Source organism: Cucumis sativus, unplaced genomic scaffold, assembly GCF_000004075.3.
Source record: "Cucumis sativus cultivar 9930 unplaced genomic scaffold, Cucumber_9930_V3 scaffold53, whole genome shotgun sequence".
Classification (NCBI taxonomy): Eukaryota; Viridiplantae; Streptophyta; class Magnoliopsida; order Cucurbitales; family Cucurbitaceae; genus Cucumis; species Cucumis sativus.
The window spans coordinates 129075-155872 of record NW_022279553.1 but is presented as its reverse complement, the minus strand read 5'-3'; the positions used below and the strand labels follow the sequence as shown (position 1 = coordinate 155872).

Sequence of the window (26798 nt, the reverse complement as noted above, 5' to 3'; positions counted from 1 at the left end):
GCATAAGAAAGATGGATGGAAACCTTATAACGATACATATTCTTACAAATCCAGATGTACGGGTGCTCGTGTGTGTTCAATAAAGTAAATAATAGAAAACTTTTCAAGCAAAAACCAAGCATAATAAATTTCTATGACCATTAAGACATACATATTCTTATCGCTTCTCTCCCACGTTTCACGAAGGCCCTCAGCCATCTGCCAATTCCATTTGAATTATTTTTTATAAAGCCCATTAAAAAAAAAGTTCAAAATGCGTGAAAAATGCACTTTGAGACCTAAAATGACAACCAAGTATGCAAGTGAAACAAACTTAGTCTTAAACAAGTCCCAAAATGGCAATCAAGTGGGTAAGTCAACAAACTTAGTATCTCTTGATTTGAAATTTGAAAAATATTTGTAAGGTGTGATAAATTCAAAATCAAATCATTTTATGTTTATGTTGTTGAATTTAAAGAAATCAAATGATTATAAATCAACTTTTAAAAAATTAAAAATTTGTTTCTAAACATCCATATTCTTACCGATTAAAATTCAACTTACATATTCTCTTTTTTACTTAATATCTAAAATTTACATATACTTTAAAATTTATTTCTTCTCTTTTCATTTTTTAAGATTTAAATAGTTTTTTTGTTTTATCTGTACTTTTTTTGATAGGTTATGAGTTATGAGCTTATAGTTTAGCATTGTTAGGTCGTTTTGAAAATTCAAGTGATACTCCAAGGTTATTCTTGGAATATTCTTTTACATTATATTTGTTAAATCACTATTTAATTTATTAAGAGCTTGATAAATAACCACTAAACTAAAACCATAGAGGATAATTGATAGACCACTAGTACATGTTCTATCAGTAACTAACAGACGGTAAAACTTTGTTATATTTGTGAATATCTTCAGCAATTTTATCATTTAAGACAATTTTTCGTATAATATCGACATGAACATCGTAAGAAAACTCAAACTAAGTAAGTTAAGTTAAAAAAAAAATTGTATGAATGTTTCGAGAACCATTAATTATAAATTCAACATTTTTGAATGAAAAATTGGATTGGTTTGTGGTGACGGCTAACATGCATGTCTAACAATTATTTTCAATTTCTAATACTTTCATCCATTGCCAAAATTGGAAACTAATGTTTTTATCTTATTAAATGAAATTTCACATTTCTTGAAAATTTTGGATTATAATTATTTGAAAAACAAAATATATATTTTTTGCTTTATCGTTACTGAAAATTTTATCTCGTAAAATTTGATTTTTTTAGTCTAAATTTTAAAAACAAAATATTTGTTTTAGTTATAAAGAAATTTTTTTGGGTTTTAAATGGGTTTTATCACAAATAATTCAAATATATTTTAATCCCTCATCTCCCCTTCTCTCTCACTCACGTTTCAAATTTCTTCCCCTACTTCTTCTCTAACGACTCTCTCTCTCTCTCTACTTTCTCGTCCTCTCCCATTCTCTTATCTTCTTCGTCTTCCTCAAAATCGCCCTAACAGCGCCAGATTTCTCAACTGTCGATCGAGTGACAATCATGCCTGCCTAATTTGAAATTCCAGCGGAGAAAGTCGAGAGCTCCTTAGTTGATCACAAATCCTTCAAAATTCTTTGTTCGTAGACTAATTTGAAATCCTTCCAATATGGATCCATGCTGTCTTTTATATCCATAAGATACCAATTAGATTGTGTTAATTATTGTTTATAAGAAAATATTTGTGTCAGAGTTGCAGTGGGTAAATCTTAATGGCTGGCAGAAAATTGGTTCGGGATATATTACTCTCAACACAAAGTATTTTTTATCAGTTTACTTCCCATCGGGTATTTGCTTTTCCTATGCTTTGTCCTTATCCCATCTTTCTCCGCTCAAGTCTTCATAGGATGGATTTCTGTGGTGTAAATTTATTCATCTAGTTTGTTTGATTTATGGTTGCATCTAGGGAGAAGATAAATTACATAAGCCAAAGTAGTTATGGAAAACATCTCCAATTTACAGCAAGTTAAAGAAAAAAAAAAAGAGAGAAAAACAGCAGTTCAAAAAAACTGGGCATCTTGCTTCTTTTTTATTGAAAGTTCTGCCGTTTCTTTCAAGTCAAATTGACCACAAAATGCTCAAATGAGATTCTTCAATAGGAATATGTAACAAAAATATAATATGTAAAAGAATTTTTGTGAAACGTCGGAGAGAAGCGATAACATTATCCTTCAAAAAATTCAGGAGTAAATATTTATGTGAAAGGACATATTATTTGGCCATTTGACCTTATTTGTTATTGAACTATTTGGTTGGAAATGATAAACTACACATTATTGTTTGCTTCAGTTGTGATCTTGATTATGGGCTATTTGGTATTTTCCCTACAAACTGTATAGTTAATTATCTGTTAGCTTTTGTTTTCATGTCACAACTTTATGTTTATGTGGCTAATTGTAGCCGAAAGTTTTATTTATCGATCTTATTTTTCACAACATAAATGAAACTGTGTTTCAAGAACAAGGTGCCGCTACATCATTCAAGGAAATTCGTCGTAGAGGTCCGTAAGTTTTTTCCTTTGGAGCTGTGATACTAACCTGTTTGAATAAAGGAATCTGACTTGGTCTTTTCGTCTTTAACATTATGGATTAGGTCTTTCTCTTTACCAGATTTCGTAGCTGAACTTTAAGAAGTAATCAAACCGGTGTTAACTTCTTATATAAAGGTTGCTAACTGCTAAGCTTATTTCTATGATGAAAGATGCTTTTATCCCCTCCCCAAAGAATATCATTACTATTTATGTTGTGTTTCTGCTAACTAATTCTTGCATAGCATCTGGTTTGATAATTAAAGTAAAGTTTCTGACATGGAGGTTTTCAAGTTGTAATATATATTTTTATGTTTTAGGTAGATTCCCAAACTTTGAAGAAACACTACAGTACTGGGGTAATTGAATGTTGTAAGGCAGAGCATCGGGCTTTCCAGAGCCAAGGTATCTTCTTCGATAACAAGGTAAGGATAGTCCTGATACTACCTTTCTTTTGTTATTGAAGTTTATTGTTCCTTTTGTTGGGGGCTTGGTGGTTGTGCACCTATATTGATTTGTACTTCTGTTAATTAATTATAGTCATTCTCTCTTGTCTGAGTAATTATTGTCAACCATTTTGTTAGCAAAGGCTTCCCATGGATATTCAGTTTGTTGTGCTGCATGTCCACGATGATTTTCGTGATTTTAGTTCTAGATACATAAAAAGGGCCTTTGCATCACAACATGAATGACTATTTTTTAATATGAACCTACAATGCCCCAAATGAATGCTGGATTAAATTAGATACAGGGTAGATAGAGAGTGAGATGGAGAGTGTTTGTGTGCTTTAGAGCCATCTGTCCCTAAAACATAGTTTCTTCCCCCCCCTATAAGAAGTAATTTTATTGATGTATGTAATTTACAAAAGGTTTGGTAGGTTATGAATTACAAACTTGTATTGAATATTTGTTAGGTCGTTTTAATAATTCAAGTGATGCTTAGAAAATGCAACCGAGCTTTAAACAATTCTGCACATTTTTCTAAAATTTTTAGTTTAACCTTTTAAATAAAATCGGATGCAAATTCTTGTTTCTTTTTGTAGAATAAAGGAAAATGAAATATAACCAAACTTGGGATCTTTGCAAGCAAGCTTCCATGAAGAAACTAGGTTACAAGGGGAGGTCTTCTGTTCTCCTTTTTTCTTTTTTTTTTCCATCCGTAGAATCTTGCTTAAAATGCTTTGAGGACAATGCAAATTTTTAAGTGGGGGGTGGGTTGTAGCCTTGCACATTCCATGTCCTTTGGGAAATTTTCATTTTGCAAATTTTGCTAAAAATGTCAAAATTTAGAAACTTTTGCAATGCTCTATGCTTAGAATAAGTACCATGTCTAGTTCGCTTTTTAGCATAAAAAAGCATGTATGCCTAACGCATGAGAACGGAGCTCGGATTTGTGATTGTATTTTTTATTTGAATATGTTACATATGTTGAAAATGCATATATTGATAGCTTAGAAATGAGTAGAACACTTGGTTCATTTTCTGAATATTGTGAATTATGTACATAATAATATGTGCGGTTGTCTTTTTTATCTCAATTTTAATCCCCTTTTTTGCCATATTCTAATGCATTTTTTATATTAATTTCAAATCCCTCTTTTGGTCATACACATTTGTATAAGATTGTTTGAAAGCAAAATATGATTAAGCAAAGTTGGCAAGTTCTTAGAGTTCTTCACCCAACATAACAGCCGATAAAAACAAAAGAATACGACCAAGCTGCTGAGGGTTGCAAAACCCGACCCCCGCCTAGTGGGTCACTAGAGTTCCCCAGCATGGCAGCCGATAGAGAGGGAGAGAGAAAAAAAAGAGGGACCCAAGCCAGCCGCTTAGGTCAAGTAAAATGCGCGCCGAGATCCCCCGGTTTCAGAGTTTTCGTGGGGATCCTCTCCGCTTTTCTTGCCTAAGCAAAACCTGACCCCGCCTAGTAGGTCCTTAGAGTTCTTCACCCAGCATGGCAGCTTGTAGAGAGGTAGAGAGCAAAAAAAGAGTGAGCCAAGCCAGCCGCTTAGGTCATGTAAAATGCGCGCGAGATCCCCAGGTTTCAGAGTTTTCGTAGGGATCCTCTCCGCTTTTCTTGCCTAAGCAAATCCCGATCCCGCCTAGTAGGTGCTTAGAGTTCTTCACCCAGCGTGGTAGTCTTTAGAGAGGGAGAGAGAAAAAAAGAGGGAGCCAAGCCAGCCGCTTAGGTCAAGTAAAATACGCGCCAAGATCCCCCGGTTTCAGAGTTTTCGTGGGGATCCTCTCCGCTTTTCTTGCCTAAGCAAAACCTGATCCTGCCTAGTAGATGCTTAGAGTTCTTCACCCAGCATGGCAGCCGTAGAGAGGGAGAGAGAAAAAAAGAGGGAGCCAAGCCAGCCGCGTAGGTCAAGTAAAATGCGCGCCGAGATCCCCCGGTTTCAGAGTTTTCGTGGGGATCCTCTCCGCTTTTCTTGCCTAAGCAAAACCCATTCTTGCCTAGTAGGTGCTTAGAGTTCTTCACCCAGCATGGCAGCCGGTAAAGAGGGAGAGAGAAAAAAAAGATATCTTTTCCACTTATCTAGTTTAACTTGGATTTTATCTATTTCTTAAAATTACATAAGGAGTAGCGAGAGGGCTCCAAGCCGAAGTAGTTGTGGAAAACATCTCTAATTTATAGCAAGTTGAAGCAAAAAAAAAAAACAGCAGTTCAAAAAAACTGCGCATCTTGCTTCCTTCTAATTGAAAGTTCTGTTGTTTCTGTCAAGTCAAATTGACCACAAAATGCTCAAATGAGATTCTTCAATAGGAATACGTAAAAAAAAAAAAATACGTAAAAGAATTTTCAATGTTTAATATAATATGTAAAATAATTTTCATATATAGGTTGTGCACCTATATTGATTTGTACTTCTGTTAATTAATTATAGTCCTTCTCTCTTGTTTGAGTAATTTTGTCTACCATTGTGTCAGCAAAGGCTTCCGTGGAAATTTAGTTTGTTGTGTTGCATGTCCAAGATGATTTTTGTGATTTTAGTATTAGATACATAAAAGGGATTTTGCATCACCACATGAATGACTATTTCTAAATATGAACCTACAATAACCCCAAATGAATACCGAATTAAATTGGAAACAAGGCAGATAGAGAGTGAGATGGAGAGTGTTTGTGTGTGCTTTAGAGTAGTTTTAAACACATTTTTTTAGGTTTGTTTAAGACTAAGTTTGTTTCACTTGCATAATTGGTTGTCAGTTTAGGTCTCAAAGTGCATTTTCACTCATTTTGAACTTTTTGTTAGTTTGTGAGTTACGAACTTACACTTAAGCATTGTTAGTTAATTTAAAACAACATTTTGTGTTTGTTTGGAACTAAGTTTGTTTAGACATTTGATTGACACATTGAGCCTCCAAGTGCTTTTTTCCACACTTTTTGAAATTTTGGTAGGTTGTGAGTTACGAACTTACGCTCGAGTATTGTTTGGTCCATTTGAAAGCTTATACACATTTTGAACTCTTTTTAAGATAACTTGAAACTAAGTTCATTGCACTTACATACTTCGTTGCCGTTTTGGGTCTTGAACCTTTTTCACACTTTTGAAATTTTGGTAGGTTGTGAGTTACAAACTTACACTTAAGCATTACTTGGTTGTTTTGAAAATTCAAGTGATACTTACACACGTTTTGAATACTTTTAGGTTAGATTGAGTTTGTTGCACTTGGTTGTCATTTTTGGTCTTGAAATGCTTTTTTCAACCTTTTTGGTAGATTATGAGTTACGAACTTACACTTAGATTTGCTTGGTCGTTTTGAAATCTCAAGTAATACATGGACACGTTTTGAGCACGTTTTAGGTTGGTTTGAACTAAGTTTGTTACACTTACACACTTGGTAGCCATTTTGGGTCTTGTAGTGCTTTTTCACACTATTGGAACTTTTTTCGTAGGTTATGAGTTACGAACCTACACGTAAGCTTTTTTAGGTCGTTTTGAAAGTTCAAGTGATACTTAGACACGTTTTGAACTTGTTTTAGGTTGGTTTGAAACTAAGTTTTAAACACATTTGATTGACATGTTGGGTCTTGAAGTACTTTTTCACATTTTTGAAATTTTGGTAGGTTGTGAGTTACAAACTTACACTTAAGCATTGCTTGTCGTTTGAAAATTCAAGTGATACTTACACAGTTTTGAATTCATTTTAGGTTAGATTGAGTTTATTGCACTTACACACTTGGTTGTCATTTTTGGTCTCGAAATGCTTTTTCAACCTTTTGGTAGATTATGAGTTACAAACTTACACTTAGGATTTGCTTGGGCGTTTTGAAATCTCAGTAATACATGGACACGTTTTGAGCACGTTTAGGTTGGTTTGCATTAAGTTTGTTGCACTTACACACTTGGTTGCCATTTTGGTCTTGTAGTGCTTTTCTTACAATATTTGAACTTTTTCGTAGGTTATGAGTTACGAACCTACACGTAAGCTTTTTTAGGTCGTTTGAAAGTTCAAGTGATACTTAGACACGTTTTGAACTCGTTTTAGGTTGGTTTGAAACTAAGTTTTAAACACATTTGATTGACATGTTGGGTCTTGAAGTACTTTTTTCACACTTTTTGAAATTTTGGTAGGTTGTGAGTTCAAACTTACACTTAAGCATTGCTTGGTCGTTTGAAAATTCAAGTGATACTTACACACGTTTTGAATTCATTTTAGGTTAGATTGAGTTTGTTGCACTTACACACTTGGTTGTCATTTTTGGTCTCGAAATGCTTTTTCAACCTTTTTGGTAGATTATGAGTTACGAACTTACACTTAGGATTTGCTTGGGCGTTTTGAAATCTCAAGTAATACATGGACACGTTTTAGGTTGGTTTGCACTAAGTTTGTTGCACTTACACACTTGGTTGCCATTTTGGGTCTTGTAGTGCTTTTTCACAATATTTGAACTTTTTTCGCTAGGTTATGAGTTACGAACCTACACGTAAGCTTTTTAGGTCGTTTTGAAAGTTCAAGTGATACTTAGACATGTTTTGAACTCGTTTTAGGTTGGTTTGAAACTAAGTTTTAAACACATTTGATTGACATTGGGTCTTGAAGTACTTTTTTCACACATTTTGAAATTTTGGTAGGTTGTGAGTTACAACTTACACTTAAGCATTCTTGTCGTTTTGAAAATTCAAGTGATACTTACACACGTTTTGAATTCGTTTTAGTTAGATTGAGTTTGTTGCACTTACACACATGGTTGTCATTTTTGGTCTTGAAATGCTTTTTTTCAACCTTTTTGGTAGATTATGAGTTACGAACTTACACTTAGGATTTGCTAGGTCGTTTTGAAAACTCAAGTAATACCTAGACACGTTTTGAGCATGTTTTAGGTTGGTTTGAACTAAGTTTGTTGCACTTACACAATTGTTTGCCATTTTGGGTCTTGTAGTGCTTTTTTCACACTATTTGAACTTTTTTCGTAAGTTATGAGCTAGGAATCTACACGTAAGCTGTTTTAGGTCGTTTTGAAAGTTCAAGTAAAACTTATACACGTTTTTAACTCGGTTTAGGTTGGTTTGAAACTAAGTTTGTTGACCTTATCCAATTGGTTGCCATTTTCGGTCTTGAAGTGCCCTTTTCACACTTGTTGAACTTTTTGGTAGGCTATGGGTTACCAACTTACACTTAAACTTTGTTAGGTTGTTTTGAAAGTCCAAGTGATACTTAGACACGCCTTGACCACTTTTTAGGTTGGTTTGGAACTAAGTTTGTTGCACTTGCGCACTTGGTTGCCATTTTGGGTCCTGTAGTGTTTCCTTTTTTCCATACTTCTTAAACTTTTTGGTATGTTATGAGTGACGAACTTACAAATAAACATTCTTAGGTCGTTCTGAAAGTTAAAGTGATACTTAAACACGGTTTGAAATTTTTTTAGATTTGTTTAAGACTAAGTTTGTTTCACTTGCATACTTGGTTCCATTTTAGGTCTCAAAGTGCATTTTTCACGCATTTTGAACTTTTTGTTAGCTTGTGAGTTACGAACTTACACTTAAGGATTGTTAGGTCGTTTTAAACACATTTTGCGTTGGTTTGAAACTAAGTTTGTTGCTTACACATTTGATTGAAATGTTTGGGTCTTGAAGTACTTTTTTTCAATTTTTGAAATTTTTTTAGGTTGTGAGTTACGAACTTACGCTTGAGTATTGTTTGGTCGATTTGAAATCTGAGACACGTTTTGCACTCTTTTTAGGATGGCTTGAAACTAAGTCCGTTGCACTTACATACTTCGTTGCCGTTTTGGGTCATGAAGTACCTTTTTCACACTTTTTGAAATTTTGGTAGGTTGTGAGTTACAAACTTACACTTAAGTATTGTTTGGTCGTTTTCAAAGTTGAAGTGATACGTACACACGTTTTGAATACATTTTAGGTTAGATTGAGTTTGTTGCACTTGTTGTCATTTTTTGGTCTTGAAATGCTTTTTTCAAACCTTTTTGGTAGATTATGAGTTACGAACCTACATTTAGGATTTGCGGGTGTTTTGAAAACTCAAGTAATACCTAGACACGTTTTGAGCACGTTTTAGGTTGGTTTGAACTAAGTTTGTTACACTTACACATTGGTAGCCATTTGGGTCTTGTAGTGCTTTTTTCACACTATTGGAACTTTTTTCGTAGGTTATGAGTTACGAACGTACACGTAAGCTGTTTTAGGTCGTTTTGAAAGTTCAAGTGATACTTAGACACATTTTGTTCAAGTGATACTGTTTTAGGTCGTTTTCAAGTGAACTTTTTTCTTTGTATTGATTTTTACTATTTCTTCATGGTTTGTATTCATGGTAATTTATTTCGTAATGAATCTTTCATGTTCTGGTAAACATTGTAGAAACACATAATTTCAGCAATCTGTCAAAGAGTTGAAGGAGAAGACAGAAGTACTTAAAGGTCACATGAAGACCTAAAAGTTAGGTAATTTTTTGAAAACTTTTTTCTTCGTCTTGCTTAGTTTTAGTGGTATTTGTTAACAGGCTGAGACATACTCTTGTATGCCAAGGCTGGGTGGCCAATTCAATGGATGGCCTGAGACGGTGAAATGACGAGTGTAGAACAAAGTAGACAATCGAGCAGATTTACAAGCAGGAGGATGGTGTTTGGTCTTACTCTAAAGCTACTGCTAGAAAGGTGATTCTCCCTTTATTTACACATGTTATCTATATTTAATTACTGTTTTTATGTGATGGTGAATAAATATGTAAGTCGTTTCAAGTTTGTACATCATGCTTGAGTTAATACATTTCCCAACTCGCACTAATTTTAAAGTTGAGACTAAGTTTGTTGCACTTACACACTTGGTTGCCATTTTGAATTTTGGAGTGCTTTTTCTACATTTTTTGAACTGTTTGGTAGGTTATGAGTTATGAAGTAACACTAAAGCATTATTAGGTCGTTTTTAAAGTTCGAGTGATACTTAAACATTTTTTGAACACCTTTTAGGTTGTTACAAACTAAGTTAGTTTTACATACAGCCATGGTTGCCATTTTGAGTCTTGAAAGATTTTTTTTCACACTTTTTGAAATTTTTGGTAAGTTATGAGTTATAAACTTACACTTAAGCGTTGTTAGGGTGTTTGAAAACTTATACGTGTTTTCAATACTTGTTAGGTTTGTATAGAACTAAGTTCGTTGCACTTACACACTTGACATTTTGGGTTTTGGAGTGTCTTTTTCAAAAATTTTGAACTTTTTGCTAGGTTATGACTTATGAACTTGTATTGAATATTTGTTAGGTCGTTTTGAAAGTTCAAGTGAAACTTAGACACGTTTTGAACTCGTTTTAGGTTGGTTTGAAACTAAGTTTTACACACATTTGATTGACATGTTGGGTCTTGAAGTACTTTTTTCATACTTTTTGAAATTTTGGTAGGTTGTGAGTTACAAACTTACACTTAAGCATTGCTTGGTCGTTTTGAAAATTCAAGTGATACTTGCACACATTTTGAATACATTTTAGGTTAGATTAAGTTTGTTGCACTTGGTTGTCATTTTTGGTCTTGAAATGCTTTTTTCAACCTTTTTGGTAGATTATGAGTTACGAACTTACACTTAGGATTTGCTAGGTCGTTTTGAAAACTCAAGTAATACCTAGACACGTTTTGAGCACGTTTTAGGTTGGTTTGAATTAAGTTTGTTGCACTTACACACTTGGTTGCAATTTTGGGTCTTGTAGTGCTTTTTGCACAATGTTTGAACTTTTTTCGTAGGTTATGAGTTACGAACCTACACGTAAGCTGTTTTAGGTCGTTTTGAAAGTTCAAGTGAAACTTAGACACGTTTTGAGCATGTTTTAGGTCGTTTTGAGTAAATGGTATGTATGTTGTGATTGTTTGATTGCATGTATAATACCTTATTGAGATGTTAATGCTTGATTGAGAAGCTGATAGAACACCAAGTAATGGTTCTTATTTGTTCATTAAGCAACCAAACTATTACAGAATACAATACTCAAACCAGTCTTGAAAACACAGAACAAATAAGTACTATTACAGACAATAACCAAGTACAAAATAAAACATTCAAACATCAAAAGTAGTTTACGATAATGGAAAACACTTTCTAAGATTAAAGTAACTGAACAACTTCTGTAATTCTGCTCTCCAGAAAATACAGCCCCTCCACTTCCATAAACTGATTAACCAACCCCCATCTTTCCTTCCATCTCTCCCTTTTAACCTCCCCCTGTAACTAACTGTTGTCCCCACTAAGGTGGTTTCCACTTCCTCCAATTCCATCACCTGTGCACGTGCAATTCCACTTGTCTTTCTTCTGCTATATTGTATTGCAATTGGTGGTCTATCATTACTCTCCCTCTCCAAAGACACCTTGTTCTCAAGGTGGGAAATGAGGAAGCTTTTGTGTAAAATCATCACAATTCTCCCATGTAGCCTCATGAGGTGGTATTCCTTTCCAACTAACAAGCACTTCCCACTTCTTTGTTGCTGGATTTTTAGGATAGCCAAAATTGTCTGCTGTAGTAACTCTTGAAATGTAGGAACATCATCAATTCCATATAGTTCGGTAAATGTCATTCCTCCCTCCATAGCTCGACATTTTGTCAAGAAACCGTAATCAGATGGTGTCCATGTCTCCATCATGTGTTACAGACTCACTCTAGTCTTTGTCAAACTCGGGTCACCCCTTATAACAACATTCTTTTCATTTTGTATGAAAGTTAAAGTGAGTTTCCGCCAATCCACTTCAGTTACCCCAACGTGTGCAGCCATTGCATTCCAAGGATGACATCACGATAGAACACTGATGTAGTGTTTCTATTATATTGACAATTCAAACACAACTTACAACATAAGCAAACCGTGAACCTCAGAAAATGAGTCACGTTACATATAATTCACAAACATCAAACAAAGAAAACCTCCTAATCCAAAATTCCAACAACAAAATACTAATAAGCAAACCAGAATATAGAACACCAATCTTCTGCTTCCCCTGTCTTTCAAGGAGTATTGCAGACCTTTTCCTTCACTCCGAAAACTCACTTTAACAAAGAGGCAGCCACATTTTCAGGTACAGAAAATAAAGTAGGTAGTATGTAGGAAGGCTAACCAGAACTGAGTTGCATAAGGTTTGTCTTCCGCTCTAGAGATGTTATATCTTTTCCACCTTTCAAGTTTCTTGTGAATTCGATCAATGACTGGTTGCCAAAAAACTTTTGTCGAGGTAGCCTCTCAAAGGAGACCTAAATATATAATCGGAAGCTGGAATAAAAGAGAAGAGTATCATCGACAAATTGAAGCAAAGGGAGGTGGATCAAGTCTTTGCCAACAAGGAAACCTTCAAACTGGCTGTTAATATGAAGCTTGTTTATGATTTCTCCTAAAACCTCACTTACTAGGAGGAATAAAAAGGGGGAGAGGGTCCCCTTGACGGATACCTCTAGATGCTGTTATCCGGCCTCTAGGCTTACCATTGATGAAGACTGAATACTTTGGATTTTTAGGCAGCCCATTATCCATGATATCCATTTGGAACTAAACTTTTTCAAAGATAAATTTTTTCTAAAAAGTTCCAATTCACCCTATCAAAGGCTTTTTCCAAGTCAAGTTTTAAAATCCATCCTTTTTTCCGTTTTGCCCTATAATCTTCCACGGCCTCGTTAGCAATTAATATTGGGTTAAGAATTTGCCTACCTTCAATAAAGGCGCTTTGAGTGGGGCTTATAATTGCATCCATAACTTGTTTTAGACGTTCAGATAAAACCTTTGCAACAACCTTGTATGCTAACGTAGTAAGGCTGATTGGACGGAAATCCTTGACTAGAGTCACATTCTCTTTTTTCTGCACTAAACAAATGAAGTTTTCTTGGATGCAAGCATTTAATCTTCCATTTCTGTGGAAATCATACATTAGTGATTTGAAGATATCCTTGAAAATAGACCATTGGGTGATTAGGAACTTCACTGTGAAGCCATCCGGGCCCGGAGCTTTATTGTTGCCAAGTGCCTTTAATGCCTTAAAGATCTCCTCCACTGAAAATTGGGTAACAAGAGCCTCATTCTGAATTGAGGAAACACAAGACCAATTACTGTTAATAGGGATGAATCTGTCCCCCGGAATTCTGGTATAAAGTGACTCAAAAAATTCCAGCACAAGCCTTTCAATGTCGCGGAATGAAGTCGAGACAACCCCATCATCATTTTTTAATTCAGTTATGAGGTTCCTTCTTTTTTTCGCATTTAGAAACCGGTGGAAGAAGCTCGTATTCTCATCACCCAAAGAAAGCCAATTGAGTTTACTCTTCTGAATAAAATTACGCTCTTCGTTTTGATAAATACTAAGTAATTCCGCTTGCAAAGCAGCTCTAGAATTCAACTCTTCTTGATTTAATCCAATCAACTCAGCCACAGAATCATATTTTTCTAATTTTGACATCAAGGATTTCTCTGTTTTTTTTTTACCTTAGCTTGCGCAGCAATATTCCAAGCTTTTACTGCCAATTTAACTGATCTCAACTGCTCATGAAGAATGAAACCAGCCCATCCCTGGAAGTTAGAGTTGCTCACTATTTCAACAATAATCTGATTAGAATCACTGGACACCAACCAGCTGTTACAAAACCGAAAAGGAGAGGGACCCCAAAGAAAAGAACTAGCCTCCAAGAATAAAGGAAAGTGATCCGAGAAGATGCGTGCTTTTCGAGAAACCCGAGAATTTTCAAAACAAACATCCCACGTCTGATTTATGAAGAATCTGTCTAATAATGATCTTCAACGAGAATTACCGTCTCTAGACCAAGTGAACCTTCCATTTTGCAATGGAATTTCCATGAGAGAAACCATGTCAATAAACTTATTGAATAATGACATTCTCTAGTACTTCTGCCAAAAGGAAATCTTTCCCGGGAACGCAGTAGATATTAAAATCCCCACCTATGCACAAGGCCACGACCGAACAATCAGCCAAGGAAGACAATTCGGGCCAAACCAATTTCCTTTCTCTGCAACCACAAGGGCCATAGACATTTGTGATCCAACAAACCTTTTTGCACAAAGTGAGGCATTTGATTTGACAAAGAGAGGCGTCTTTTAATGACCTCTGTTACAGATATTTTACTGTTGTCCACATTGGTAAGAATTCCCCCAGAAGATCCAACAGAAGCCACATAATCCCAGCCATATTCCTTAGAACTCCACAATGATTTTATAAAAGCCGAGTTCAAGGTGTTTAGATTCTTGAATCATGACTACAATTGTTGATGAATTTTTTAAGTGCTGCTTGGCAGTTTAGATGAGTTGTAATATGCATTATGCATATGTGGTTCTGAAGTTTTGTATAAATATTATTTCTTATAGTGTATTTAGTTTCTTTAAAATATTAATAATAATAATAATAAATATAAAAAACAATTTCTTTTACGAAATTTTATACACTGTCCAACTTTTTACTGAATCAAACCTTTTTTCTTAAATGCGCTTCTCACGCATATTGAATTGTGCCTCTTGGCACTACCCATAATGATCCTTCTCATTATTTAAGTGCATTTGAACTTCTAAGTCGATCTCTTGTGATAAATGGACATGATACCTTCTTACAGAAAGACAATTGTACCAGTTTGTAATTAGGTTCTGCGTTGAAGACCTTATTTGTAAAGCTCTCTAGAAAATAGATGAAAACGAAGTGAAAGAATTTCATTTTGATGCTTCACTCAATTTTTTGAGGTTGAAAAAGAATTGAAGGGGTACGATCGACCCACGGGGTGTGGCTCATGGTGGTTAAGCTAGTGGCTATCTCATTGCTTATGAGAATTTCACATTCATACTCTTCAGAAAGGTTTTCTCGTATTTGGCATCCAACCTGAATGACATCTAGAATGGTTAATAATTTCTTCATGCCTTGCTTAGCTTCTTCCTGATTCCCAAACTAACGACACAAAGGCAAGAAAAGAGGTTCAAAGAATATTGATAGTCGCGGCAAAGGTTGAGGTCTCAAGAATCTTCCCCTAATCTCATCTACTCTATGGTTGTCCTATATTCATGTATATCAAGAAAAGCTACAAGATAGACACCCATTCACTTGTCTTAGTGTACATAAAGTCAAATTATTCGATCTAACATTCTTCCATTTCCTAAAGTCCTAAAAACAAGGTGCGTGCAGACGCGAGGTTCTAATTGATCAGTAGTTGAAGGAGAGAAAGTAGCTTATTTCTAAGAAATTCTTATTACTATGGTATGATGAACAAGTAAGAAGGAGGGAAGGAAAAAGTCCCAACAAAAGGAACCTACGACAAGGAAGGAAAGCCTATTACCCACAAGAGTGCAGAATCAAGGAAAAGCTGCGGGTACGAGCTCTCTTTCATTCGTCGAACTCAAGCAATCTCCGTTTTACACCTCTACTAAACTGAATTAATTGGCTTTTCCAAACTAGTAAAAAGACTAGAAACCTTGGACCTATGGCTATCCAACCAGGTCTTTCCACATAAAGGGGAAAGAGGTAGAAAGGAATAGCGAAGATCAGTTAAAGATCAAGAGGCATCAAAATGAAATTCTCCTTATATCTTTTCTTTCGAGATGATTAACTTCCTTATTTTTATATCTTGAGTCTATCTTCTTCTTTCTTTATGTAGGACCCAAACTTGGGTAGTGTAGTCTTTTTCAAAGAGTTTAAGAGGTTTGAAAGAAGGAAAGTTTTTGGTTCAATATCAAAGAATAGTACTTTTTAGGCGTATTGGGTTGACTTGGCAAAATGGTTTTAGAGGTTAGAAAGGGTTTTGAGTGTTTAAGGTTGGCAAGAAAGAAGGATTAAAGAGGTTAGGTGTTTTAGCTAACTTCAGAAAGGAGTTTCTCACAACTCGAAAAATTACACTCAATCTAGACTTGAAAATTCAAAATTTGAGTCTAGTTTATTGAAGAAGGTTGCTGGACGTTTTGGATATGAGAAAGTTGACGTTTGGACAAAAGAAGGCAAGAGGGTTAGTTTGCGAGTGAATCTGAGCAAGCTACACTCATAGAACGCTACAGAATGCATCGTTTGGCGTTTTCTTCCCTCAAAATTTCAGGAAAAATTTTTTAGGGAAGAAACCACATTTAGAGAAACTTTGTAGAAGAAAGTTTTGTCAAAAGAGTTATGGATTTTAAGTTATAACTTTTCTAAGTTGGGTTATGTAGTTTGGGCGAGAAACTAGGTGAGATGACCTTGGAAGTTAACTATGCGTTTTGGACAACTATGTGGCATGATAAGGGCAAGCGGTTTAAGGTTTTAGTGAGGTGTAAAACCTTGTTAGCATGCATTTTAAGGTGTAAAGTAAGTAGGAGGTTCCTTAAGAAGGTTTAAGGTGAATTTAAGCAAGGATGAGGTGTCAACTTGTACTCATGCAATGAACTCTATAAATAGGCCAAATTTAGTATTAAGTTTCTCACAATCCACTCGAGTGTTTTGAGTGAAATTAGTCTTAAAAGTTTTCATTTTGAGTCTATTTTCTAAGTTGGGGTTTTTGATTTAATTTGAGTAACGAGAGTTGCGTTTTGGCGGTAGAAAGCAAGAAAGGTCAGAATACAGGTGGTTCTGAACAATGTGAACTTCCAGAGGGCTGTAGAGTACATCCGTTGGAATCTGAAGTTGAAAATTTTAGGTATGAATAACAAGACGTTTTTCAACAACTTTGTAGAAGGATATATGTTTATTTGAGTTCTGGATTTTAAGTTCTAAAGCTCTTCCTAATTATGGCTGATTAATCATTGATGTCCTTAAAAGTAGAAACGTGACATATCATGTATGCCCTTAAGTATCTCAGGCTTGTGTAGGCCAAGTTCAATAAAGAAAATCAATTATGTTTAATAAGGAAGAAATAAAATATAACTTGTACAAATATTCTGAAAATCAAATGAATAAATGGAGTAAACACAAACTACAATTATAAACATCCAGAAGGGTCAAATGTCTACGAATAGACTAATGAGATTCAAAAATACCAGTCATGCTTGCATAACTGACTGAAAAAAATGTAATGTTTCCAAAAGATGCCGCATATCTCAAGTCCATTATAAGAAAACCTAATGTTCTTCAGTTTGTAGTATCAACAATGCATGAGTAGTACTAGTGTTAAACATGTCATCTCATTTAGTTTGCGAACTACTATGGCCTTCCTCTATTCTCATTCATTCATCATCGATCAAACAAAGTTAAAGAAATTTGATCACAAAAGCTCTTTCAAACAAAAAAATAAAAATAAAAACAAACAAATAATTCAAAAAAAAATTAATTATACCAAACAAGGAATAATTAACTAAACAAAATGTAAGGGATGAATCTTAAGAAAACAAATTACTAAAACCATATCTGATACAAATTTAGGGGGTTTTTTGTCTATCAAATAAACCAATAAAACAATGAACTTCAAGAATTAAAATTCACAAAAATAATTCAATAAAAAAATGGCAAAAAACCTCAATATCACAAAATTAATAAGACGGAATAGATGCATTCTACAAACTTGTTTTATTGCATGCTCACCACCCCTTCCAAAATTTATTTGATAAAAATTTAGTAAACTTAAAACACAGACAATAACAAAATTGTTGCAAACCTGCATTTACTGGTCAATGTCTTTAAATAAGCATTCTCTGACGTCAATTCTTGATTTTTAACTTCATAAGCATCCACCTAACCATGAGACAATTATGAGAATATTTTATTTAACACTAAATCATGCTCATGCACAAACATTTAAAATAGAGGTTTTAACATACTATCCTTTTATAGAAATCGTTATCAGTTTTCTTGCCATTCCAAGTTCCATGTCGTCACCCCTCTTTCTGTTCATATCATACATTACAAAAGCCAGTAAATGAAAGGAATGATCCATTATGGGTAAAATATTGATAAATAACTAAAATATACTTGTAGCAAATTCACTATCTCCGTTCCTGATATAGATTCTTTCTTTTTCTCCATTAAGACTTGACTTGGTTTAGACATACAAAAACTCCTATATAACCTGAATCTATGGTCTTGGTGGAAGGGTTTGGTAGGAATTCTTTCTTTTTCTCCCTTAAGACTTGGTTTAGACATACAAAAGCTCCTATCTCAGCTGTAAATAATAAACACCTCTAACAGAGTCCAACTTGAGCCTAGAACCGAAAAATAACTAAAAGGTATCTCACACACAATTTGATGTACTCCTTTTCTTTCTTCTTCACCTCAGGTATTTGTTGAGTTCCTACTTGCTTTGCACACAAACAGAAAACAACATTAGTACTAAAATTATTACATAGAAACTAGTATCTATCTCACAGCATCCAACTACCATAACCTGATTGCCAATAACCCTTCTCTGGAGTTCAACATTTTCCTACTGTAGCTTGTCAATTTGAGCTTTAAAAGCAACCTTACCTTTGGCTTCCTGTGGAAAAGAACTTCCTTGTTCAATGTTAAATAGAGAGAAATCATAGAATTTAGGTAAGTCTCGAGATTGTACTATTCGTGTAACTGTTGCAATCTCCATATCTTTAACTTGTACTACCGACTTTAGCCTCTCAACTTTGGTCTCCAACCTTGATATATCTTAATGTAGCCTGCCACAAGAAAATAAAGGTGACTGAATACAAGGAACCATGGTTGTGTGAAGGAATATTAAAAAGCTTTGCAACATTATTACCCTGAAATGAACTACATTTATTCCATATCTTAAACCAATCTCCCATAACAAGAAATGAACCAAAATTAGACAACAGGAGCTCTTTCAACACTACCGAAAGACATAATCTCACGAAGACACTTAGCTAAAACTTAACTATGCATGGATAACAGAGTAATTTTTCTTTCCATTCCAACAAATGCAAAATGAAACTCAAAACAATCTCACATAATACAAATAAAAAATTCTTCCATTATCTTCTTAAGAACACAAGCATCTCTAATCTCCACCATCGACAAAGACCCAAGACATTAAAATTAAGAACATATAGAATCAAAAGCAACACAAAAGACCAAAGAGAGAGAGAAAAAGATAGTTAAGATCAAAACCATAATGATAGAACAATCAACAACAAACTAATCTCATATCTCATCAATTTTTTCAAAAAAATAAATAAAAGAAAACAAGTAAGAATCAGACAAGCCAACATACCATGTCTATTTTTCCATTTGAATTTTTCCTACCTCTGTTAAGTTCCAAACATGTTTTCGAGTCATTGGAAATTACTTTTTATGTTACAAAATCACTTTTAAAAGTATACACACAAACAAACTTTAATATGCCATGAAAATCACTTTGAACAAAACATTTATTAATAAAAATCAATTTTGTTAACTAGTTTCTAAAAACACTCTCAAATATGCCTTCCATAACCTGGTTTAAGTTTTCAAGAAAAATGACTAATGGGCCAGGATACTCATGCCATGGAGTGGCAAAAAAGAGGTTGAGCTTTGTATTTTAAGTATCATGATGAAGACATGTAAAAGGTCTTATGATACATATCAGTGGAGAAAACAAGTAATAATAGAGAAATATTTGAGTGTATCAAGAAAGCACCAATACATGTAAAAGGACTTTAGCCTCTCAACTTTGGTCTCCAACCTTGATATATCTTAATGTAGCCTGCCACAAGAAAATAAAGGTGACTGAATAAAGGGAACCATGGTTGTGTGAAGGAATATTAAAAAGCTTTGCCAACATTATTACCCTGAAATGAACTACATTTATTCCATATCTTAAACCAATCTCCCATAACAAGAAATGAACCAAAATTAGAAACAGCAGCTCTTTCAACACTACCGAAAGACATAATCTCACGAAGACACTTAACAATATTACTTTTCTTAGGGCTTCTCTGCTAGGTAAATAAAGCATCTCCATATAAGTTTGAGTGTAAGTTTTTCTCAAGCAAAAACTTGACAGAAATGAAAATCACAATGCTCCATGCAAATCCAGTTCAATTATAGTTTCTTCACCTCTGCTTCCACAAGTCTCCAACATAAAACAGACCGTTGGAGAGAGAAAATTGAAATACAAAATGGAAAATCTAGGCACATTATAATTTTTAAAGAGATGACTAACCTTCTTGATGTTACGTTTTTCACCGTCAAATATGTCCCATTGTATATTTTGTGTAAATTCAGAATAAAGTCATACCACTTGAAATCCTGAAGAATTACTACCTGCAAAGAAAAGCATCACATAGTTAAGAAGACAAGGAAGGAAAAAGTGATCAAATAAAATCCCACAGAAACGAATTATACCTCTAGACTCCTGTTGGAAGGATCGGCATTTGGCACAATTTTCATACCACCGCCAAAGTATTTAGCATTTCCAATGCATAGAGCCAGTTACTTGTGGATACAGCTCCCATTCACCGTCATCAACCTGTGAGTTATGGCATTCTACATAGATGAAATTAAATAAGATGGTAAAAATGCAGTCACCGCCCCTCCAAAATGGTCTACATTTTGAAACCACCTTGAGACGAATAGGATCGGTATTAGGGGTTATTTGGGTATGAGGGCATAAATAGTTAGGGAGTGGGTTATATTTGGTTATAAATAGAGGGATAGGGAATGGAGAAGAGAAGCAATATTTGGGTTTTAGGGCTTGAGATTGTGATCTCAAGAAGGGAGGATCCAAGTACCTCGAATAACTTGATTTATTGTTTAAATCTATTATCTTTTAGTTTAGGGATTGGAAAGAGAAGGATTGTGGAGTTTGTGATAATATTTTGGTACACTGGAGCTGGAAACAAAGAATATTAAAAAAACATACTGTTATACACAGTCTGATAATAATACGAATCACTAGCTTTTCTTCTTCTTTTTCTTTTTCTTCTCCTTTAATTTTTGTTATGGGTTTTGTATTGAGTTTTGTTGTTTAGATTGTGAAGTATGGGGTAGCTAAACTCTTAATCCTAGGATAGATGAAGACAAAGTTTATGAATTACTCTTTGTAATGCATCTCATTATTTGCTCTTAATCTTTTCATTTTTTATCGTGAATAACGTTTATAATATCTTGATCACAGATTAATTGTTGATTGGCCATGAACCCTAATCTTTGCATGACTAGAGTAGTTATGAACATGGAAAGAGATAATTAAGGATCCCTGAGGAGGTTGTTGAAAGAAGTGGACCTAAAAACTTTTGTTTATTAATAAAAAGAAAAATGAACAGAGATTCATATTCATTAGGGGTCTTGATGTTTAATTTAATTTAAATTGTGTATGAATTTTTAATTACGAGAATTTTAATATGTTGCAAGAGCACTATAGCCAAGGTATAGAGTGAGAGGGATAAGGTTTTATGTCTTAGAGAATGGAAAGATGGAATTTGTGCTAAAATTATTAGTGTTCAAATACAATTATGAATTGGGTATAGTTGCATTCCCCCTTCTGGATTGCATAGCACACACCTGAGACTCTGTTTGTGTTTCACTAAAGCCATCACATATGCCCACAGTCCCATCTTCAGTAGTAGAATTGCCGACATCTTCTTTTCTTTCAGCTCTGAGAAAATACAAGACACAAAGGTCTCAAAAACCAAGTTACAAAGGCAAAATTGAATTGTGTTCGAACATAATAGTCTTTCTCGAAAAAACACTAAAGCTTGCATTATGCTAAGATCCACTTAGAATACAGGGATATTTAATGGCTAGTTTTTAAAGAAATAACCTACTGCCTTTATTTCCAAACCTGGTTTTTCTAAAATGAAAAAGGAAAACTATATTGGGTGGCAAATTAGTTTAGGTATTTTGCAAAAATGTCTTTAAGGTTTGTGATTTTGAAAATATAGCAAAAATAATCAAATCCAGCTTTTATATGGGTGGGCTGGACTTTATTTGATCATTTTCACAAATAATAAAGTTATAACTTGTTTTACCATTTTTGCAAATGTCCCATGAAAAAAGTTAATGCTCAAGGATAGCATTTATTTGTGAATACTGGTTTTCAAGCATTGCAAACGGTGTGATTTGAGTTTTATAATTAACACTATTACTCAAACGAACCTATTTTGAAAGAAATTATAAATTATATTGTTCTAGGAAGCAATTCATCAGTAGAGACTAAAAGAATATAAAAAAAATATTTCTCTTATAGTGAAAATAAACTCTTTCATAACGACTTCGTTGAATGGTCTCACTATATTTCCAGGCAGCGACCGTTCTTGTTAAACACTTCAATTCAGCATGGTCTTTCCATAAGAAGATCAAGGAGACAACGGCAAAAATTACCTTTTTGACCACTGGTTAGATAAAGCACCAATTGGAGAAGTTTCTGAATGGTCTTGACCAACAAGCGAACAGTCTGGTAGGAAAATCTGGTACCATTAAGGATTAAACCAAATGCAAACGAAACCAAAAGTTTAAACATAAAAAACATCAATCCTAATAGAAGGATATACTTTTATCGCAGCCAGTCTTTCCAGGTGACTTCTGATCTTGAATCTTAAAAAGAAAGGAAAACAAAAGGATTTGAAGGAAAAAATAAAATAAAAATGGAATGAAGTAATGGAATTGTAGCTCAAACCAGATTTTACCTTAGTTGTCTGCTCCAACAAGTCCTCAATTGCGGAAGCGACATCAGGAACGTGTGAAGTTACTACAGAAGAATTTGATGTAGTTTGTTTTGTGGAATTCAAAATGCAGTCAGATTGAGTGGATCTGTTTCCAACAAAAGTGAATGCTTTTCTATGGCTTCGTCAAAGAACTTGCGCTTTTCTTCGTAGAACTTATTCGTTCAGCTGCTCCTATAAAGCTACTGTTAGTTCCAGCTGATTGGTCTCTCGGAATGGCAGAATGGATAGGAAACTGGGATATGCTTTCATTGGCTATCATTGGGGCAGCTTGAGTAGGAAATTGGCTGACAGTGCATAAGCCTGTCGCTCTGTCTTGAGCTTTAACTTCTTTTGGGCGATACAAATCAAGAGAGACAATCTTTCTCTGAAAGTTTTGTATTCAAACAAAATCATTCCATATCTAAGAGAAGAAATATCAACACAATGGGTCTAGAATTCTATCAGGATATGCATGTACGTGAACATATATAATTGAAAAGCAACAAAATCGCAAAGGTACCTGGCTGACACACTCATATATCCATTCAGCTGTAATGCATTGTTTCCCCATTTACAAGCAGCCTCATACTTTGTCCCATCGGTGAACTTGCATATTAGATGGGTTACCTTCTTTGTCAGCTTCTCCACAAACTTGGCCCCAAGTACAAAACACAGATTTCTTAACAATACTCTGTCTTTGTCATCATATTGTGAAACACAAAACCGTATGTTTTCAAATCCAGGCAAAGGGACACAGCAAGGAAGAGGAGAATAGAAAATGTGCCCATTGGTATCCCACAAACATCCATCCTTCATAACGAGTTTATTTGAAATAGTCAGTAAACAAATAAAAACAAGATAAATATTCAATTCTCATTTCAAATATCAGTTAAACATAATTAGGCTACGAAATTAATAATAATATAAAATTAAAATTAAAAATCATCAGTAGTATCAAATTTCATCAATAATGGCAGTTTCTACGCCAGCTATCCATTCAAAATTGGCTTCAAAGCCGTAATTTAACGCATTTAACAGAAGTGTGCATCAATACTTTCTCAATTCCAGAGAAAAATATATAAGAAGCATCTATTTGTTTGGCACAGGGATGGAGTGCAAACCTTTGGAGTTCAAGGGACAGTCATAGAAAGACTTCTTCAAATGTTGAACTCCAATTAATTTTGTCAATAAAGAAACCTCTCACACAATGATAGCACTCATATTTCCAAAATGTAGACAGAGTGAAGAAAAAAGAGAACAACCAAATATGTTTTCCAAGATAGACCACCCTTTTCTTTTCAGACCAACCTTAATGGATAGTCTGAGAAGGTAAATTTATGTTACCACCTTCCCCTAAACATCAAAAGGTCAAAATGATAGAACTGATTGAATCTCCATTTTCCAATTTAATAGTATCCACCATTTATGCCAATTGTTCTATACAGATGCAGAGTTAGGGAAACAAGTAGTAGAGCAGAAGCAGAATGAGTCATCGACCAGCCGCATCTGGTGGCCCAAAGGGAAAAAATAAGGATGTGACCATTTGATTGTGTGATGCCAGTTGAGGACAAGATCATGGCCATCACCTCATCAGACCAACAAAGCTGGGGTGGCAGAGACACTTGATGACTCAGTCACTATCACTCAGGACAAGAACAAGATCAACATCAACTCCAATAGCTACTTCTCCAAGAGGAATCTTAAATACTTGGCTAAGAAGAATTTCAAGAAACACAACATTAGAGATTGGCTTTGAGTTATTGCTTCAAACAAGGAGATGAATGTGTACGAATTGAGATACTTTAACATTGCCAAGAACAACGGGCGAGGGAGAAGACTGAGGTTCAAGTCCTATATTTCGGTACCGCCATTTGAGGTAGGATCAGTTGTAGCAGCCCTTTTCATCTAAAGGCTGTTTTAATTTATATTCCCATACCTTGTCTGCTTTTCCTATACATCAGCAAGAGTTCTCGAGTCCAACTCTAATTTACTTTTGATGATTTATTAACTATAAATCTTGCTCACATATTCCCCTTCTTTTGGTTGGTTTGAGGATACCTTTTTTTACACTGGGACGACAGTTGTTGTAATCTTAGAAAACTGATGTGCGTTTGGTTTTGGAAAAAACAGTATCCATCCTTCATATTATAAGAGCGTGGCTCAACAAAAACTAAAGTCCCTCAAAATTCAAAGCTCCAACCCAAACACAATCCAAACTTGCAGTGGCTAAATGAAACAAAATATGCTATTCAACCTTGTGTGGACTTTTATGTCCAAAAAGGGAAACACAAACAAAACCCAATAGTAGAGCTCTAAAACGGAAATCACAAATAAGACAATTAATTATCGCTTACCTCTAAACATGATCGAACCCGATGACTTGACACATAAGTACTATGAACGTCTGTACTCCTTGGTATCCCACCATGACATTCAACAGTGAAGTGCACTTTCTGCTTCATGTGATCTTCAACAACCTCGCCTCCCCCTTGATTTATCCATTCAACAATTTCAGCTCTCTAGTAGGAGAATTTCAAATATGATCTCAAAATATACATAAAAAATATTTGGGATTATGGAAGTCAAAAGTTGATGCATGTTTGTTAGTGTTCAAAAATAAAATGTAAAAAAAATTTGAAGGCATATTCCTCAAATGAAAAATGAAAATCGTAATTATTTCACATGCTAAATGACATTTGGCACTATCTTAAATTTTTTAGGAAAATTACTCCCCAAGTTTTGGTTTTGAAGAACACGTGTGTTTGGTTCTTGAGTTTTAAAAATGTACATTTTTAGTCTCCAGGTTTAGAAAAATAGACCCATTTGGTCATGCACCTTTTTAGTCTCTAAGTTTATAAAAATTGGTTTAGAAAGTCCCCAGTATAACTTTATACATTTTTAAGGTAGAATAACTTCTTCTAAAAATTGGTTTTGAGAGTCTCCAGTATAACATTAAGCACTCAAGGATTAAAAGAGTACATTTCGAAAACTCAAGGACCAATAAACCTATTTCTATAAAATTGGGGACTAAAAAGACCAAGCCAACATACCATGTCTATTTTTGCATTTGAATTTTTCCTACCTCTGTTAAGTTCCAAACATGTTTTCGAGTCATTGGAAATTACTTTTTATGTTACAAAATCACTTTTAAAAGTATAGACACAAACGAACGTTAATATGCATGAAATCACTTTTAACAAAACATTTATTAGTAAAAATCAATTTTGTTAACTAGTTTCTAAAAACACTCTCAAATATGTCTTCCATAACCTGGTTTAAGTTTTCAAGAAAAATGACTAATGGGCCAGGATACTCATGCCATGGAGTGGCAAAAAAGAGGTTGAGCTTTGTATTTTAAGTATCATGTTGATGAAGACATGTAAAAGGTCTTATGATACATATCAGTTGAGAAAACAAGTAATAAAAGAGAAATATTTGAGTGTATCAAGAAAGCACCAATACATATAGAAGCTTAAGCTAATGGATAGAGAGTAAATTTAACATAACATCCAACACTCTTCTCACTTGTGAGTTTGAAATATGAAAAGTAGAGCCACGCTAAGTGAGAATGTAAGTGCGTATATTCATGAAATAAGATGTTAGCTCGTAAGACATTGATTTGAAGTAAATAAGATATAGCAATATAAGAATAGATACGTTGTGGTACGTTATACCAACACATAGATTTTAACTGTTAAATCAAAAAAGAAAAAAAAAACAAAAACAAAACAAACAATAAAAGGCATTATTAAGGCGTAGTTAAAGTTTTGGTAATTAACATTTTTAAGCAAAGCTAGATGGACTCACTGGCTACAAGAAATAGACAATAATTTGGATAAAGGCAAGGCAAGGAAGGGATCTCGAGTGATAGAAAAAGAGACGAATGGTGACAATAAGGGTACCATAAAAGTAATGGAAATTTTTAATTGGACAAACCATTCAACGTAATTCCCCCCCACGGTAACTTGGTCCATAAATTTCATAAATCTAATCACTCCTTCCAACCTGTCCCCATTCATCTAAATTCCCTTTGACTCCTTAACAAAACAACACATTATTTGCTTACATGATCAATCATCATTTATATTCCCTCTCTTTTTCTGTGTACAAAACACCTAGATTCTCTTCTAATTCCACCCTAAGAGAAACCTGAAATTTATCACCTACTGCACAGCCTAATATCTTCCATTGTCATTGTAGCGTTTAGGCTTAGAGGTAGATGACATCCAAATGAAATACTTTAA

At 34.4% G+C, this 26798-nt stretch overlaps 1 protein-coding gene across 7 annotated transcripts; it reads right to left on the bottom strand.

Moving 5' to 3' along the window:
* On the bottom strand, positions 1-25549 carry LOC116405987. 7 transcript variants are annotated; one of them, XR_004219075.1, is made up of 15 exons: positions 24909-25529; positions 23075-23103; positions 22537-22939; positions 22402-22444; positions 22232-22317; positions 21413-21506; positions 20255-20395; positions 20073-20173; positions 19554-19613; positions 18492-18588; positions 18327-18416; positions 18182-18240; positions 17764-17829; positions 17601-17677; positions 1-198 (listed from the first exon to the last, which is right to left on the bottom strand). XR_004219075.1 is itself a non-coding variant. In XM_031889702.1 (6 exons), the coding sequence occupies exons 3-6, from the start codon at positions 22578-22580 to the stop codon at positions 21362-21364; spliced, it is 318 nt and encodes a 105-aa protein (XP_031745562.1). In that variant the 5' UTR covers positions 22581-22939; positions 23075-23103; positions 24909-25531; the 3' UTR covers positions 21130-21361. The 7 variants fall into 7 exon arrangements, 2 of the variants coding, with proteins under 2 accessions (XP_031745562.1, XP_031745563.1); XR_004219076.1 differs by lacking the exon at positions 1-198 and adding an exon at positions 5120-5283; XR_004219077.1 differs by lacking the exon at positions 1-198 and adding an exon at positions 11812-11829.
* Between the last annotated feature and the right edge of the window lie 1249 nt (positions 25550-26798).

What these genes read in the sequence shown, in the direction of transcription:
- LOC116405987 (XM_031889702.1), bottom strand. Translation starts at nt 22,580, where the DNA reads ATGTCGCTTCCGCAATTGAGGACTTGTTGGAGCAGACAACTAAG. An exon ending in TGTTGGAGCAGACAACTAAG is followed by an intron (nt 22,445 to 22,536) that starts GTAAAATCTGGT and finishes TTTCTTTTTAAG; the next exon opens with ATTCAAGATCAGAAGTCACC. An exon ending in TCTAACCAGTGGTCAAAAAG is followed by an intron (nt 21,507 to 22,231) that starts GTAATTTTTGCC and finishes GTATTTTCTCAG; the next exon opens with AGCTGAAAGAAAAGAAGATG.